A 19,613-nucleotide genomic window follows, 5' to 3' on the forward strand; every position below is an offset into this window, starting at 1 on the left:
TCTAGATATAATACACACCGCCTTTGTTATATCCTCTTACTCAAAGTAGAAAACAATCGTATCAAGATGAAAGCCAACCTCCTTGTGCATCTTCATCACTCTCTATAAAAGGACCTCCTTCGGTGACAAGTGACCATCTAAACTCAAAAGGAATCATGACAGACTCAACACCCAGTTCTCGAAACTACAGTTCCCACATGGCTGGCACTCAGAAAAGGTTCAAAAACTGAATGACTACATCGATCAGTTAATTAACTTTACTGCTTAAACATGTAAGGACTACTTCCCTTGTTGAAAACCTGGTGGCTAAAAACAGTGAAACCAGAGAAAATAAGAGATGAACTCAAACTAAACAGGAAGGAGGCCAATGGGATAACCAGAAATAATGTCAACTCGAGAGTCAGAAGTCCTGGGTTCTCGTCTTCACTTGCCAGAAGTCACTTAAGACCCTGACCCAAACCACACAACAGTGCAGGTTCCAAAACCTTATTTTTGAAACAAATTCCAGCGGGGGATACTAAAATGTCTTTCTAATATTTAAATGCACTGCAATTGTTCAGGCCAGTGCAAATTTATGTTTTAAAGCACTGACTGGCCACAATATTAAAAATGCATGCTCATTCGTTAATAGGATCATGATAGCTACCAGACGTGTTAACAACACGAGACCATTCTGGCCGCTTTCATTACAGCAGCACTTTGAAAATAGATTAGGAAGGAAGAGCTTACACTTAGGCAGGTATCATAGGAAGGACCTTCCAGCTCCTCAAGAACCACACGTAAACCTAACAGTGTATTTACGATGTTAACTAACTCTGTCAGTCCTTCAGAACAACCACCCTCCAGTCCAGCTCAATATATTCCTATAGCGCCTCAGCAGCAAACAGCACTCTTTATAACTGAATGGAAACAGCGCTACAAAAACAGTATTCTAAAAATTCCTGTGTCTGGACAGTAGCACTGGATGTGCTTGGAACTGGCGTTCCTTGGCACGCTGGGGGTTAGGTACAAAGACTTTGTGCTCATTCTTGCCAAAACGCTAGAACGAGGGCAGCAGGGGGAGCAGGAGACAGGACATGGAGGCGGAGCCCATGGGCACCTGAACCGTTCACAGGCTTGGAAACAAGGAAAACACCCAAGGACTACGAAGTAGGAGACGAGTGCACATTACTAAACCATAGGTATTTTCAGACGGACGGTTTCCCACCCCAGCTTCCGCTGCCCAACCTCATGAACTGCACACGGAAACACAACCATGCCCGATGTGCCGGCTACACACAGACGTCTGGAGCATGGCCACAGAACTGTACGTCCTTACGATTATTATTTGGAACTATGCTGTCTTAGGCTCTACAGAACCGCTATCAACCTGTTTTCATTACAATTATCCACAAACAATAGCATCCCTAATTAAAATTACAAACACTGAAATTCTCACAGAAATCACTTTGCGGCCAATTCCCAATTGGCCAGTGCCCCTTGATTCTGCAGCAATGACTGCCTTCCTTGCAAGCTCTCCACGTCCTCCCCTCCCTTCTCTGACTATTCACAGTCCAGAAAACTGGAAGAAAGCAGACAAGTCAAGGAAGGGCAGAAAGCAGTGGGCAAGGCCAGCGTTCACCACCACCACTGGGCACAGGCCTGGGGCCTGGCCCGGCCTGCCTCGCCCAGCTGCCCGGGGCTACGCTACTTGCTTCCCACTCTCACCTCTGGCAGGGCTAAAGTCCTCTCGGGGACTGAAGACACCACGCTCCTTGTTGAACATCCCCAAGCCCTACCTCAAACGGGCTGCCCCCGGCTCTCTAACTCCCACTCACCTGTGTATCAAATGCTAGCTACCCGATGAAATGTAACTTTCCACACTGGTCCAGCAAGACGTGGACATTTCTTTCTTTACCTGAGCTTTCTCGATCCATCTGAAGCACGTATTATTTTGATCTTTTTAACCCTAAAGACTATGTGCATTGGCACATGGTGATGTTCCATAAATGTTTATTCAACATTTTTTTAAAAATCTTCCAACTCACCCCACCAGCCACTTATACTCCAGGAATTCCCTGCAGCGCTAATATGTCGCACCACTCTGTGCTTCACTACTCTTGCTCTTTTGCTCCATCTACTAAAAAGGTCCAAATCAGCCTTGTGAATACCTCCTCACCCTTTAAGACCCAACTCAAACATAACCTCTCAAGGAAGCTTTTCCTGCTGCTCCCAAGCACTCCCCGTGGACCACTGTCCCTGCGCCGACTCCTACGGCGCGTCCCTCTTCCCGTCTGCCCGTCCTCCTTGGAGCACGTGCCCGCGAGGCCCTGCACTGGCGGGGCACTGGGTCTGCAGAGAGGAAACTCTCAAGAATTGCCCAACGGGAAACAAGTGAGTCCCTGAATCAGGGGCTATGCTTCCCTCCTATTTACATTTCCAACACCTCCTACACTCAGTCTTAGACAAATCAAAGACCAAAACCCTCCAGAAAGTAAAGGACTTTCAGAAACACATGAGCAGGAAGAGGGAAGGAGAAAACAGGTTAACACCCCCCCCGCCCCCGCCCCCCCCCACACACACAAATCATAGGACAGGCAAAGGAAACCCAGAAGATTGGCTCCCCCAGCCCTCCCTATATTCTACTGTATGGATCAGGAGAGCTAAAGAATCCTAAGATTCCACAACTGGATTTTAAAATCGCCACAAAACCATTTTAAAATAAAAATAAAGCAAAAATAACTTTAAGTCACTGAGATATGAATTTTTCACTGGAAAAGATCTTAGGCCAGTGTTTTCAACTACAACACCAAGACATGACAATGTGCTCTATTTCGTTACAGGTTGATCATACATACTGCCTTGAAATAAATCTATGCCTCACCCTTCCATGACAAAAATTCAAGAAAACACCACTACAAATCTGAGAACAGGGTGTGGTGGTGGCAAAGTCCCCTACCATAAGGAGACACAGCCTCCTTCTGTCTCTCCTCCACTGTCCTAATCTTACCCCAAGTCTCTCCTGGATTTACAAGAGTTCACTGTAAAATACCTCAGAAATCGTATCTGAGAAAGAGTGCTTTTTACTTTAATATTATAACTAAGATATCTTTTAGACGTTCAGATTACAAAGTGATTTGTATATAAAATATATAAAACAATGTTCATTCACTAAATGGTATTTCAAGGACTTGAGCACCAGAGGGATAAACTAACAATGTTAATTTTGTATTCCTCACTGACAGGAAGAGAGGCAGTTATCACTACGTGGCATTTCTAAATTTCAAACTAAAGGCAAAAATATATCATTAAACAGAAAGCTTTAAAATATTATATAGATAAAATATGTAATATACCCTTTATAATGAGTATATGAATGTTAAATTTTTTACAAAACTGAGAGATGCTGCATTTTACATTGTTACAAGCATAATTCATGCCACAGCATAAAACAAACTTTTTCTATCTATAACTCTTTAGCCAAAACAACCAGCCCGAACCAAATGCTTATTTTATTTGGATACATCTGTAGATATGATGGGTGTAATTAATTGTTCAGCTAAAATGCAATTCCAGGGTGCTTTTAATGATTTAGGTATACACAGCTTTAGTTCTCAGAACAGACTAAAAATAGTGATTTTAATTTATTCCTGCTGCCTACAATTACCCACAACCATGTATTTTTAAATATTTCCAGCCTATAAAAATTACTAATTTTTGCCACTTGTGTTTATCTGCATTTAGACTTTGATTTGGATAAATTAAGCTCTCAAGTGTTCCTTGCTTTATGAAACTCTGCGTGTTGTACACTTCACCACAAATAAATGACTTGTACCATTAGAGGTTTAAATAATGTAATGTATTTCATGCTCAGCCTGAAGCTGGATTCCAATGAAGTTGCTAATGCACGTAATGATTAAGTGTAACTCAAATACTAACTGTGTTGTTGAAAACATGACAGGCAATAATTTGGTCTATTATATTCTGCCATTTAATTGCCTAGTACAGACATTCTCTGACACATTATGAAGCAATGATTTACAATTATTCAAGCTGCAAAGGTCAGAAAGTGACATTATAATCATCTACATAGAGATCCCTTCTAATGCACAAAAACTAGGTAACGCCACACACACACACACACACACACACAAAGAGTTTCACTGCATTAGTAACTTTCTATTTAAGGTTTCTTAAACCAAATAAGAATAAACAGCTCATAAGCACATTAATACACAATAGAAAATGTCTAGAATCTTTCCATGAACCCGGAGGTGACAGATTGAGAAAATGCCCCTTATTCTCTCCCCATTCGGTAAGTTCTACGCAACTACTGAACTCTACACACAAGATTCAAGACCAGACACACAGGAAGTCAATCAGAAAAATCACCCAATCCCCAGACCAGGCGTCCTGGCATCCCTGTGAAGAGCGGCAGGCAGCACCCAGCTAGCACCTCTGAGGTTTATGCAGATCACAGGCCACTTACTAGTTTGCTACTGACTCTCTTTTTTTTTATTTTTTAAGTAAGTGGCCATGAAAAACAAAAACAGTAACCTAAACTCATCAATTTTTACCCCTCTTGTCCTAATGAAAAGACAGTATCTTCATCTGTCTAGGCACCTAATTCTATTATACCATGTTCAATTTGTAATCACCCAAGTGCAATAAATTATCAACACATAAAGAACAATGGAAAAGAGTAACAAAATCATTTAAAACAACGCTCTAATATGAGAAAAGTGGAACAGAGGAAGAGATACAAAAACGAACTGAATACCACAATGTTAAAGGAAAATACCATGCAAGCAAGTTTTTTAAAAGCAGGAAACAGAAGTGGCTAGGGGCTGGAAGGAGGTAAGTTACAGTTATTACATTCTGATGCAAACAACCTAGAGAGAAAAAAATAAGTACAAATTAAAGTCAGTAAGCAAAATAACAGATATTGCAAAAAGCAGAGAAATTAAAAAAAAAAAAGGGACAGTTAAAAGGAAGGAAAACAGTGGTCTACCATCACTACTGCATAATTTGAGTCCATCCCTAAAAACACTTTTAATCTCAAGTTTACCATCTGTACAATGGGGATAACAAACAGGAGATGAACAACCTCCTGACACCAGGAGACCAACAACAAAGTGCACGTTAATTAAGGTGTACACCAAGGCACAGCACTGCATCATTACTATTTATTACTGACAGTATTACATTTACTATTAAGTGTATGCATATACAAAGAGAGAGAGTTAAATTTAAAAAGATCTAACAAAACATGGTATCTGTAAGCCACTGAAATTTCAAGTTATTTTTTTAGTAGACATTAATCTAGTAAAAATGTGTGTTTAACCTATTTTTAAGCATATGTTCCCCACAAAATTATTAACTTCTGTATCGAGATGCTTTCTATTATTCTTATTCTCACCTCACTCGCCCCATGTCAGACCAACAGCACATGTTCATATGAACTGCCCATTAAGTGCTCACTATAAATACACCTATATTGTATAAAGTTCCTCCTGAGATCACATTTAGGAAACTGTACTGTTCAAAAACTGCTCGTCCTAAAAGTGAAAGTAAAATCAAAGGCTTTTTAAATGAAGTTATCAATAACAGGCTCTTAAAACAGGAATTGCAAAGCAACACATTTCTGAAATTTTTACGGCAACATGAGCACATAAAGCATGGGTAAACACAAGTGAAATCCTGAATTCTGAACCCTAGCTACCTGACAGGAATTAGACATCTAACACATTCAGATGCTTTACAGACTAACTTAAATCCATGATATACCGTAGCTAGGATTTGCTGATGAAGTGGAGAAAATGAATCTTTAAGCTCAATTTTAAGATAAAAGAAAATCAGTGTGGGTCCAAACAACTGAAGTAAAAGTTTAAAAGGTAGTCTTTGTTAAGGGAGTAGCTAATGCACAAGTCAAACTAAGCCTCAGTAAAAGTATTCAAGATACATAGTTGATGAGCATCTACATCCTTCGTATATAAAGATAGGAAAAACAAGTCAATTACAAGTAATCTAAACCATTAATATTGAGCTCAATTCAACAAAACATACTGTCATTTTCATCAATTTCACTATAAAATGAGGTTTTTTTCAAGAAAAGCAAGAGGTTACTAAGACAAAATAATGTAACAGTGTGAGCATTAATTTCATTTTTAAAATGTGCCTGCTCCGTTATTTCTATACATTATTACTCAATCAGAACTCTTTGAAGAACAGTTTCTCTCTTGCAACTCAAGTAATGAAAAGGTTATTCATAAAATCCTAAGGGGCAGAGATGAAGGTACTGACTACTGCAGAAAGAAAAACACAGTGCAGGACCTTCTGTTTGTGACAAAATTATAGAGTTAATGTTCCTGAAAGATCACGTCACCTTTTAAAGCATGATTTTTTTAAAAGGTAAAATTTATAGTGATGAAAGCTAATGAAGAAACGCAGCATGAGCTGCTTATGCTCAGGAACTAATAGGTCCACTGAGCATTTCTAGGATTATTTAGCCATCAATGATAATGAATTGACATTGTCACTAATGTTAACGTACCAACGCTCTGTACCGCCACGAACCTGATAGCCAATTCTTGCTTTCTTCTATGTTTCTCACTTTAGCTTTTAACCTACATGTTGCCCTATCCCTTCAAAACACACGAAATACAGATGCCCTATGAAATTTGTTCTTTACCATTAAAGGGTTCTAACTCATTACTGTTCTGTTTCAACTCCAGAGACCAAAAGGCCTTCTTCGATTTACTGCAATCCTTCAGAACTTTTAGCATCACTGTGAAAATATCTACCCTATGCAAATTATCGTTACATCACTTTTAAATCAAATTCCACTTAAAAAAATCAAGAGAACTATTATTTCAAAGTCAGGTAAAATTCAATGACTACCATAATGCTAAAAGATACAATTTTGAAATCTAGATTGCTTTCTCTCTGTGCACAGACACACGCAGACCTCTAGGACAGCAGTATGAAACTCAATATATCTCTCTGTATTTATAATTCTTTATCTTGGGAACCAAATATGTAAACCACTGGTGTGACACTTCAGTGGTGTGTGGTAAGCGGTGAGCTAGGCAAAGTGTGCGCTATTTAAATTGGACAATCAAAGCCAATCCATCATGTGTTGTTTTTGACTCCACCTATGCCAGAAACTGTTCTCTGATAAAGTTTCTTCTTCCCCTTCCCCAGACTTAGTAACCCTAATTAAAAAAAAAATGGATGGATGGATGGAATTAGATTTCTAATAATAGAGCATGCAAAAGCTGCTTAATTATTTTGAAGAAATGAGGAAGAAACTGCTGATTGCCCCCTAACAGCAAATGTCCGCTGGAGTCAGGCCCTTCCTCTTTCCTATAACTCATATGGTAAAAAACAATAAATGAGGTATCTTTTAAAATTCCAAGGCCTAGAGCAATTAAAATGAACCATTTGGCACTCGACCCTCGCAGCTAAAATCAGTAGCAACAAAACTCATTCTCCCGCTGATCTTCAGGGGGCTTTAGGGCAAAGGTTCATCTTCATTTACTTTAGCTGCAAGTCACTGAACCATCAATTCTGCCAATGAATAAATCACAGACCATGGTTAATAAAACTGCTTGCAAAGTTACTTCTTAAACTATCTTAAGGGTCAAAAAATGCAACGACATCCTGGAATAAAATGTACTGTCCAACAAAAGACAGAAACTGTTTTTGACTTACAAGATATTTTACTCGGTAGTACCAACCAGAAGAATCTTCCCCTAAAAAAGGAAACCTACCATAACGTGTGCACATTGCATAACTGAATTGAACCTGCAGTACTTAGGGAATCAGCCATAAGAACTGCAGGTTTCTCAGGTTTCACAGAAAGTGTTTTCATATGATGCACTTACGCGCTAACTTCTCTAGATTAATAGCATTAAAATATATTTTTAATCAGAGGTAGGGTATTAAAATCCAGCTTTGAATGTCCTGTGATATACCATAGATGTCATGGCATTTTAAAACCTTTTAAACATTTCTGCTAAATTAATTAGTTGTGCATTAAGGCATCTCAGGGCTTCCTATTAAATGCAACACATCTGAGTGACAGTTTAACACCAAGAATGGTTCTTTAGAGGAAGAGCCGTTAACTAAAAATGGAAAACAGCAAGTTTTGAAATAAAGTTACACAAAAACATACATTATACACTGTTTGTTTAAGCTTCATCTCTGTAACAATCAGTAACCAGCCATCTGAAATTAAATCTTTTTCTGCCTTTCTCCTTATGGAGTATGTCCAGTCTATCCAAAGAGCCATTAATACGATTAAAATTAAAGCACTATAGGAAAAGAAAAAAAAAAAAAAAAAAACCACACTTATATACTCCTAAAGCTGTATTATATATTTTTTTTAAATGTCTTTAAATGGAATTTACAGTTCTCTCTGGCAATGTGAATGAACATCCTATAATTTAGTCAATTTACAGATTACAGGTTCAAATTGACCTTGTAGCCCATAAAATTGCTCATCTTCAGTAGAGGATTAGAAGTGGGAGAAGAATGTCATAACTGTATTTAAGGAATTTACCATAACAATGGAAAGGAGGATACGCATGCATAATTTTAGCCACTCTTACTCGTATCAGTTTTGAATTCTGAAACAATGGCTATCGTGCATGTGCTTCCTGGTTCACCACAGTAGAGACGGTTTCAATTTACTCACCCACAGACGTGACACTTGTATTCCCTCATCCCAAGGTGCCTTTTGACATGGTTTCTGGCATCGCCAAGCTGAGCTGTTGCAAAATGGCATATCTTGCACTTGAATGGTTTTGATCCTAAGTAAATTTAACATAAAATATGATTTGAATTTGAATAATACATTACTGATAGTTTAAAAAGAGGCCTAGATCTTAAATCATACTTTTCATCTGTTTAGAAATTTCTGGCCCCAAAATGGAATACCTGCATTCCTTTCTAACTTGAATAGACCTGCATTCCATAATTATTCCGCCAAAGAAGACTTTGTTTCAGTGAGTGTTCCTAACTTGCAGTAACATTTCTAAGATTTAAAGTCAAAAGTGATACAGTTGAGCAGTACTAAGTAGGTAAGATGAACTAAATAATTTTAAATATTTTCTAACAATTTGCAAAAATATCTTTTAAAGTCATTCAACATGTAAAATGGAGCATTATAAAAACAAATGCATACAGAGTAGCTGATATTTTATAAAGTACATTTATCATCAAATAAATTTCTCAGTGGCCAGCTCCCTTCCTCATATTTCTGCAGCTTTGAATTTACTCACATTAAGAAAGGCATTTCAGATTTTTTTTCTGACATTTATCCCAAATGATTCACTACGTTACTATTTTAATAGCACACAATGTAAGAATATACAATGGATAAGTTATTTGCTTTTATGATCATTTTATAGTCAAAAATCTGTGATGATTCTGCAAACCAGTACTGACATTTTATTTATTGATTTCAAGAACAAATATTTCAACATAAAAAGCACAGTACCACAATTTTTTTTTAAATTTCACAAAGATTAAACTATACTCAAATATGAGAAAACAAAATAACTTCAGCATCAACAAACCTAGTGTCAGGAATAGATAGATTGTAACTGGAACACAGTTACTAGCAGGTAATCAGTACCCACATTAATGAGAAGCAACATTCCTTTAAGTGCAACATGTATATTATACCATTTTTCAATTTTCTAACCACTAAATCCTCAAATAAATCAAAATCATAAAAATCACAGTCTAAAATCACTACAATATGTTTCCAGATCTTTCGTACCATGTTTAGTACCTATTTGGTGAAATACCTCTTCTAATATAGTTAGACAGAATATGATATATGTGAACTTCAATAAATATACAAAAAAGAGCTCAAATAAAAAAATTGCAATAAATCATATTTGATCAATGAACCTTTGTGCAGTGTCCTTGAAAAAAATAATCCTCCAAGAATACTTTGTTGAAATTGAAGCACTCAGTAAAAAATTTTAGAGTCCTAAATTTCAATTTAATTCCCAAAAGCTGACCAAAAAAGTGAAGCATTTAATTTTAATCTTCTAACAGAAATAAAAAAGTCAACAGTACTAAGCACAGGCAGACAAGGTTGAATATTTCACAGTTCAATGACAATGAAGCCAGATCTCTTAATACTTCCATTTCTACTGTTAGAAGTAGATGTAAAATACATTTAGCACCTGAATGGTTATATCTAGTCAGCTTTATATGTTTAAATGTCAAAAGCAGGTTGAGACTGCAGCTTACAGCAATCACATTCTATCAATCACATTAGAAACTACAGTTTATTTAAATGATTCTGATAAAACTAAGCCTATCACTACCTGGAAACACTTCATCTCGACAAAGAATTCTATAAAGGGACATAGAAAACAAAAGAGTGAGAGAACCAATTTACCTGCACTTTAAATTGAAATGCATTAAAGGTAATAAGGCAATTAGGAAATTATTAATTAACAATAACATCAGGACTCTAAAGAAAATAAAGCCGTCAACATTTGCATTACAGTCTTGGTGAAAGCATCTCAAATCTCCTGTGGATGTAGGTTTTCGTCAGGGTCCCCCTACACTGCCACTGAGCTGAGTCCCTCGTGTGTGAGCGCAGATGCCACGGCCTGGGTGCAGACCTTTCACGTTACTCCACGTGGCTCCTCAGTGGAAAGTTCTAGTTCCTCACTGCTAGTCTGCTAGCGTGTTGACAACACATAAATGAGTTATTCTGTTGACTGCTTTCGCACAGAAATCAGGAGGTCCTGACTATTTTTCACATCAGATATTCAGAACAGACTGTGTTAACATCTCCTTTCTGTGCCATAAAAATTCCAGGAAGTGGAGATAATACTTTCCTGCATAAGGGGAAAAAAAAAAAAAAAAAAAGGTCCTCTTTTTTCTAATAATGTTTCCAGTTTTAAGCCTGCTAGGCACATCCCAAAATGAATCCAGGCATACTGTTTATAAGGCAAAATTTGTAAAGCCACGTATTTCTAAATTTATCTTCCTTGCAAGTGTATCGTGATTATTATAAACTGTCAATATTATTTTAAATAGTTTCATTCCTGGGTACAGCATTATCCACAGTAGGTTTTCTTCTTTTAATCTGGCCTCCGAGGTTTTTTGAAAGGGAAAAAACCAAAACCACTCTCTAGGCTTTCCGGCACCTTACAATTTTACCAAAAGAATTCCAAAGATTTTTAAAACTAAGTCTTCAGTCAGACCTACAACAGCCATTCCTCACCATCATTCATGGCTAATTGCTATGCATACATGGTTGTGAGGTGAACATTAAGAAAAATGACCTTCAAACTGTAGGTCTTAAAGAGTGTATAGAACCCATCACCTAATGCTTCTCCACAACAGCCTCGATGCTACAACCCTCCCTAACCGCTGACCATTTCATTCTGTCCTTCACTCATTCATTCACTAAGTAACACCTTGAGCCCACTCTGTGTGGGGCGTGGGGATGAAGAGTGAACAGAGCAGAGCCCAGGCCCTCCCTAGGCTTGGAATCAACGGACCAACTCTCCTCACCCTCTCTTCTCAAGTGGATTCAGCTTCTAAACTGTCAGATGCGTATTAAGTTAAACACTACCAGCCCTCACAGGAGACTTTTTCAGTGAAGTCACACAACTCCCTATCTCCCTGCTTGTGAACATTTCCAGAGAGCACAAGTGACCCCATGCGCTCAGAGCATCCAATGAAGGGCTTCTGACAGTCTTCTAGTCTAATGACATCCACTAGCCATGTCTTAGGAAAGGAAAGCTCTAGCCGACAGAATATGCAGGAGGGAAAATGAACAGCTGATTCCGCACCCCTGATATAAGGGGAGAGGCAACACTGCCCTTTCTGCGCATGCTAATGACTTCACACAAGCCAAGGCACAGGAAAACTCCGCGGTGCTTTTTTCCTACAATTCTTGAAAACCAAAACTCATTTATTTCTTAGAGTGCCGCTTTTATCGTGCTGAGGATGGGAAGAAAAGGTGACATAAAATATACAGTAAATCACAAAATATGAAAACAGGGATTGGAAGAGTAAGTCCTTTTCCAGTTAACCATTAATAACAGTCTCTGCATTACTACTTCATGGACATAAGCAAAGTATCAGAAAAGCAATTCATTTGAAGATGCCCAAGGAAAAAAGAAAAAAAACAAAAACAAAAACAAAACAACCCTGGATCAAAACTGGGAGACAACATCCCCCAAAAAGTGGCTTGAAAACTGAAATGGCAGACTAGTATTGTGTCCGGAGGAGCGGGGCTCTTTGTGGTGCTTCGGAACACAATAAAAATGTACTTGCTGATAAGCCCAACAGAAGATATTAAAAAGTATGCTAACTTTTACTAAATGTTACAATCAATGATGTAACTTATATAAGTAGGGTTACTTTGTCACATATTGATAGTTACCTCACTTTCACATCCACATTAACTTGATTTTAAATGCAATTAATACATATAGTCAAGGAAGACTAATGGACTACATTCTGCACTTAACCTAGTAGACGTTTTCAAATGGCACAAGTGACCAGTGCAAACCTATTTTGCATTGTAAACGACTAAATAAATCTTAATGGATTAAGAATGATCAGCTATCAACACACAAGGGAAATTAAGTGCTGAAATGCCTACATTGATTATTTTAAATTATTAGCCTTACTCTGTTCTTGAATTTGTATGCTTTTAGTGAGCTTTAACACATTTACAAGACTTATTGACTATAATTACAAGAGAATTCAAGTAATGGACACATCAATTATAAGCAACATGTCTTGACCAGACAGTTGCATAAAGAATTCTAAAAAGAGGTCCATTAGCATCTTCCTCTTAGTTTTATTCAGTTTTTATCTGCCTTTAGAGGGCATGTTAAAAAAGTACATACCTTCTACACATGTGAACAAGCCTGATTTCTAAAAGCCAGATCACTCCATAAAGTGAGCACAGTACTAACAGAGGTATAAATAACGCCAAGAAATCAGTATTTGCATTTATTCCCCAACAACAGCGCCACTGCATGAAGAATTGGGACCAACAGTACAATGTCTGTATTTACCTTGATTAATCTTATGCAGGTTGCCCTCTTACTTTCTTCAATGAAAAACTTTTATCTATCTTTAATCTCCCTAAACTAGTAATGTTTCATACTCTTTTGTCTTCCTCCTTGTAACCATGCACTAAGTTTCAAAAACTGCATGAATTTAAAGTATAGCTTTAATAATAAGCCATTATTTAAAAGTACAGTAAAATAAACCTTACAGTTTTAATGAAAATATGTTCATTGAAATGTGAATTTATTATTCAAATCCACTCATAAATTCAACCATGGAGACAGAACTTGTCTAAGCAGAGCACAATGATTTAGAAAAGCTGTCTATTTAAAATAAAGAATGTATGGCAGGTTTATAGAAACAGTGCAGTGAATTTTTACATAAATTTAGAACAGTGGCTTATGCATTTTCCACAAAAAAAAAAAGTTTAAAAAAAATTTCCACCCCAAATTAAACATTAAAATGGAACACTACATTTGACAGAGCACAGAAACTAAATGAGGCACTGCCTTCATGAAAACCAAACCCCCAGGACATACTAACTTTGAAAAGTGTTCACTAATTCTGATCCTTGAAAGTAGAATCTTGTTGCCTGGGAGTTACGCTTTTCAATATAAACCATCTGGCAATGAATAATTTTAAATCCCTAAAATTCTAAGAAAATTTTTATAATTTCATTCCTCAAAAGCCATTTAATATGTCCTCTGAAACCCACCGTGCCCCTTAATAGCTACCTTGGAAAACCAAACAATTAGGACTCAGAAGCAACTGAAAAGCTGTTAAGAAACAGGACTCTAACTAACAAAGGCATCAGGGGGGCAAGGCTTTTTGATAAAATGAAAGGAAATTTGTCAAATAACCTGCCTTGGAATCACTAAGGCTTAATTAACTTTGGAAATGTTACATGTCCACACTGACTTAGGGCAGATGTCCAGAATGCCACCCAGCAGGGTCACGTGAGCCAGGCGGAAGGACAACAACCAAAGGCAGCATGGACTCCATATCTGGATGGGAACAAACATCCCAACTTTATCTTTCGTTTGCACTGTATATGTCAACACAGGTTTGCGGAAGGGTACATACCTGTATGAGTGCGAATATGTGCTAGAAATGCCATCGAATTGCTACTCCGACACATCTTCCCACAATACTTGCAAACGTTTCCCTGATTTTCTTCTCTCTCGCGGTTGATTTGCTCAGTGTCTTCCACTATGTACTTGTTCACCTCCCGCAGCAGCTCTTCATGCTGCCCTTTAATATGTAGAAATAAATTCTGTTCTGAATCAAAGGGCTCCGTACATTTGACACATTTAAAGGTGGCCCCTCCCTCCGGAAGCTCCTCTACACTGGCCTGTTCATTTCTCATATGACCAGCACTGGCCAAATGCTGATGGAGGTTGCTCTCTGTGTAGAATGATTTTCCACACAGTAAACAATGAAAGTGTTTCTCTTTTGTAGGATGTTTCATGGCTATGTGAACATTCAGTCCACTCAAACCATCTGCTAAGAAGCCACAGTCATCGCAACGAATTCGTGTGGATTCACCGAAGGAACTACCTTCAGATTTCTTCTTTTTCACACCTTGAGCACAGTCTTTTAAGGGCAACTCACTAATCCTTACGCCTGTTGTTACCAGACCCTCTTCGGACGGGTCTAACAATTCTCCATCGTCAGGGTTCTTTATCCTTATTATGGAAGAATCAAACCGGCCAAAACTGTACATGGCCTGTCCTTTGTCATCAATACTGATTATAGTCTCATAAACATCATTACTTTCAACTGTGCTATCAGAAGCTGGACCATCCTCTTCCAAAATAATTTTCGTTTCATGTTGGGAATTCATCAGAATTTCCTTGTTCTCCAGAACAGCATCTTCTTGGATATCTTTCAAATCCTCTGAACCCGGCACACTCCCAACTTCGTTCTGACCACCACTCTCCAGGTTTAGCTCCTGCCTTGTCCTTGTCATCACATCAGGGACAGTGCCGTCAGCCAGATGCCCTCCCCCAAGACCTCCAGGACATCCATGTTTGCTAAGGGCTTTACCTGCATTCTCCCCTGCCTGGCCAACATCGCTCTCACTGAGCATGCTCGCGTCGCCACGGTCATTCAACGTACTGTGGGCTCTCTCTACTGCCTCATAATCCAAAGCTGAGCTTCCTGAATTCTGAAATCTGCCTGGGGAGCCACAATTGGAGGAAATATTAAGGGACACCATCTCCTCAGGTTTCAGAGCTTTATCCTTGGCCAAGGGCTGTTGGAAAGTTTCACAAAAGGAATGATCTTCACTGAGATTAGATTCTTCTTCAGTCTCAATCTCTACAGAGGTGGGAGCACGGAGGACCTTAGACACGTCTAGATTAGCATCCTCATCCAAAACACAACAATCAGCAGTACTTTTAGATTTCAGAATTTCTTCAGATGGCTGGTCTGATAATATTTGATATTCTTCAGAATTGTGTTGGTGCTGCTCTTCAGGGATAATGATATTTTTGGACACGTCCGCAGAATTTGCTTCTACGTCAGAAGAGGTCAGGTAACACTGCCTTTTCAACTTGTGTTTTTCTGTGGCTGCATGCCTAGTCATCTCTCGACGAGTCACAGCATAGTAATCGCAGGCCATGCAATAAAAAGCAAATTCTTTTGTATGTTTCCGTTTTATGTGCAGTTCTAGAGAAGCAGAAGAGTGAGCGTTAAACTCACAGTGTACACACTTGTTATCACTCGTACCCGTAACATCTCTCTGAGAGCATGCATCCACCTGCTGGAGAGGGTCCTCTGGCTCTAGAGACATTTGTTCCTTTTTATCAGTAAGCTGACTGTTGACTTCCCCATCTGTAGAATGAAATACATTTTCAATTTCAACTTCAGTTGGATTTCCATGCTCTGCCACTGGCTTTTCTGAAGAGGAGGTATCTGATTCTGCTGACCTGTTAGCAAGTTCATCTGAACCTGCTGAGGTGGCAGTCTTTCTACAGGCTTCAAGGTTGCCCCCTTCGGGGCCAACAATGATATCTGAACTCTGCTTGCCATTTGCTTCTATTTCCACACGTCCTTTATGTTTCTTAGTGGCACAATGACGCTCCATATCTCCCTTTGTTACGGTATAATACTTACACACTTTGCATAAATAACTATACTGGTGACTGTGTTTTCGTCGAATGTGAACGGTCAGGTTGGTAATACTAGAGGCCAAGAGACCACAATGAGAGCATGTCCGCGAGACGTTACCTTTGGGTCTCCCTCTCTTTGGAGTAGCGGTCAAAGCTACTTCACCCTCTTTGGTGGTTACACCAGGCTGTGGCGCTTCCTTGGTAGTCAGCAGGCTCTTTTCAAGACAGGAATGCTCCTGCAGCTGCACACCTTCTACGTGGCCTTCGATCCTTCCACTTCCAGAAATGTGAAACTCTTCTTTTTTGTCATTTGCACCTATACACACCCTTTCAATACATTCTTCAAAACTTAAGCCGATGTTGTTTTTCTTGGCATTTTCAAGATGCTTGCTTCTCTTAATGTGCTTCTCCATTCCTTCCTTGCTCAGCGAGTAAAGATTACACGCTTTACAAAGAAAGTGATAGTCCTGGCCGTGCCGGAGCTTGATGTGTCTTGTGAGAACAGTGGAAGACCGCGTTTTATAAAAACACTTCTTACACTGAAACTGAGGCTTGCTTGAATGCCTCACTTCATGCCCATGGCTTACCCTGGACTTAGCAGGTTCTTCCTGAGCTGCTTTACCTGACTCACTCATAGGATCTTTTATATTTTCTGATTCTAAAGTACTTAAGGGTAAAGTTTGTAAAGCCAAATCACTGTTAAATGACTGGGAAGTCTTTGGTTGAACCAATAAACGAATATGCTTCTCGGTTGTTGTGTGTTCTTCCATGTCTTTCTCAGACAGGAAGAACAGATTGCAAGGAGCGCAAAGAAAACCCATATTGTGCTTTTCTTTCATGTGGTCTCTAAGATTTAGTTCATTCTCAGAAATAAATGAACAGCACTGACAGGTAAGGCCAGCGGCAGTGTGCAGATGCTGGTGGTCGTGCAAATGCTTGTCTGAGTCCCCCCTCGACGTGCTGGAAAAGCCACACGCCTGACAGCAAAGCTTCACCTCTCCAATGGGGCCCCTCTCCCCGTGGCTCTCCACGTCTGTCCTATTTGTTGCCACGTGACCACAGTCTGGACCAGCACACATCTGATGATCAGTAGCTGGCCTCACGGTCGCAGAGTGAAAGGAGCACACAACACGGCAGCTTCTTTTGTCCTGCGTCAGGTCCGGGGTTTCCGAGGAAGTCACACACAGACTGTGGACACCGCCGCTCGTTTCTACATGATTGGCCACAGACTGTGCCTCACGTGTCTTCACCTGGGTTCTAAAGTGTTTCATATACATCCTCTGGGTGTCATTAGCTCCTCTTTTACTAATTCCTAAAAGATTAAACCTTTTCTTGGCCTGGCCTTTTAAAGTAAACGTGCCAGTTCGCCGTCGGAAGCTACTGCCCAGCGTGAGGACGTTTCGCTCGGGTCTTGGTCTCGAGCTTGCACTGACACTGGGTGCTGCCTGTAGGGTATTTTTGGTAGATTCTAATTTATCAAAGAGACCCTCGGAGCTTACCAATGCTCCTAACTTTTTACTTTTACTCTGGTTTTCAGGATTTCGAGCTATAGCAAGGGAAGTTACGTTTTCTTCAACAATCTCTACTTTTTCTGATGAGGTGTTCCTAGACGGCATCATTTCAACAAGCAGCTCACAGCTGCTTCCACCCTGCTTAGAAACGCTGCCTCGGAAATCTTTAAATTTGCTTCCAACATTTCGTAATCCTTTTGAATCACCAGTCTTTGCTACTGGTTTAGAAGCTCTTGGTTTTACGCGAACATTTTTTGCGCCCATGGTACATGGGTTCTTAGGAAAGGGCTGTTTTGTTAAGATCTGTACAAATCCTCCACGAGCAGCAAGATTCTGACGCCGGAGGTGCGTTTTGCCAAGATAATGTGCATTCAGCAGGTTTTCTTCCACACACTGAAAGCCGCAGAGATCGCAAGAAAAGACCTGGGGCGGCCCATGTGCCTGCCTGATGCGCACATGCGGCGCCGCGCCGCTCTCTGCCGTGTGGCCGCAGGGACAGCACGCGTGCTCCTCAGACGGCTGCGTGTGGCACTCAGAGTGCTTCTCCAGATCCGCGCAGGAAGAAAACAAATGACCACAGACGTTGCACTTGAGAGCCGTCTCCACGTTTCCCATGGTACAACTAACACTGATCTCTTTCAGGGGGAAAGGAGATTCTCCTTCCGGGTCAAGGGAAACCACTTCCTGAGCAGACTGTTTTTCAGGGTCTGCTTTCAGAGAAACAGCATCAACAGTGCGAAAACTGCAAGGAGGGGAGAAGGTAGTGGGAAGACAAGTGCCTCCATCTGGGCGTTCCCTCAGGAGGGTCTCCTTCGCTGTCTCACCTAACGGGATATGCACTTCTGGGACTGGGCTCTCAGAAGTTTCTAGCCCGGGAACGCCCTGCTCTTCAGACTTTAGGTGCTCTGCCTCGGCTGATAATTTCATGCGTTTGGAAGCATGTTTGTTCCCGTCTTCCACCACGGTGACACCGCCAAAGTGTGAGGATTCTGAAAAACCTCTTTTGCTGGTGCAATTCTCTGAAGAATTTGCTATCACATCAAATACGGGCCCACAATCTGCATCATCACTTGAAGAATTTCTCGAGTCTTTTGCTTCTTTGTTTCTGTTTTCATCCTCATCATTCTCTGGCTTCTTCTCAGCATCCATCGTGAACAACGTGCTGATGATGCTTCTTGCGTCAGGGCAGCTCACTTGGCACTCATAACCTGTGCAGCAAATAAACGCGTTGTTAAACCTCTGAATGTAGAGAACACACACACATATTTCGTCTAAAAGTCAACATAAAGTGACACACTAAATGAAAAAAATTTCATAGCCTCAAGATTTCCTTTATCTTGAGATGTACTCAGTGGCACGTGTGAAGTCCTTATGAAAAGGACGAAGTCAGATCTGGGGAATAGCATCACCACGCTGCTGACTCAGGAAGCAACACTACGGCATCTCTGATGGAAGCAGTGCTCCCAACCAAGCTTGCAAAAAAACTCCCATGAGTCAATTCTCTTTACTACTACATTTCAGCTTACTATTTTTTTTTTTAAACAGAGAAGCCATCTTTTCAAATTTCATTTCAGTGAAACCCCCATCTGTAAAACAGATTAAACAAAACTGCTGTGATGCAAGCCAGGAAGTCGGGCCTTCCCCTCTGCAGTCTCCCAACCGAAGTCTAAACCCCAGTGTGAAACTTAAAAACAACTGCTTCATTCTTTTCCCCTGCAGCAACGAGCCTTAGCATGATTTTTCTAAATATACCCTAATTAACAACATGCACATTCTCATCGCACATCACTATTCCTGCTCAAACTCTCCTGCCAATGAAAAGCCCCTCCTATTCCCACTGTCAATCACCGGTTTCCTCATCTAACAGCCATTCTGTACCATCTGACGGTTAATGACAAACGGAAACGTCAGCAGGAGAGCAGGATTAATGAAGCAAATTTTGGGA

The 19,613-nt window shown here is 39.9% G+C and overlaps 1 protein-coding gene across 1 annotated transcript in view; it reads right to left on the minus strand.

Moving 5' to 3' along the window:
- ZNF407 (zinc finger protein 407) overlaps nt 1-19,613 on the minus strand; it is a 433,444-nt gene that overhangs the window by 391,872 nt on the left and 21,959 nt on the right. Inside the window, exons 2-3 of the mRNA XM_034996028.1 lie at nt 14,128-18,876; nt 8,678-8,792 (exon numbers count right to left, since the gene is read on the minus strand). Coding sequence (XP_034851919.1) covers nt 8,678-8,792; nt 14,128-18,817 — 4,805 coding nt within the window. The 5' untranslated portion in view covers nt 18,818-18,876. The remainder of the gene's footprint in view (nt 1-8,677; nt 8,793-14,127; nt 18,877-19,613) is intronic.

The sequence above is a fragment of the Mirounga leonina genome, unplaced genomic scaffold (genome assembly GCF_011800145.1).
Source record: "Mirounga leonina isolate KUSES-001 unplaced genomic scaffold, KU_Mleo_1.0 Mir_93, whole genome shotgun sequence".
NCBI classification, from domain to species: Eukaryota; Metazoa; Chordata; class Mammalia; order Carnivora; family Phocidae; genus Mirounga; species Mirounga leonina.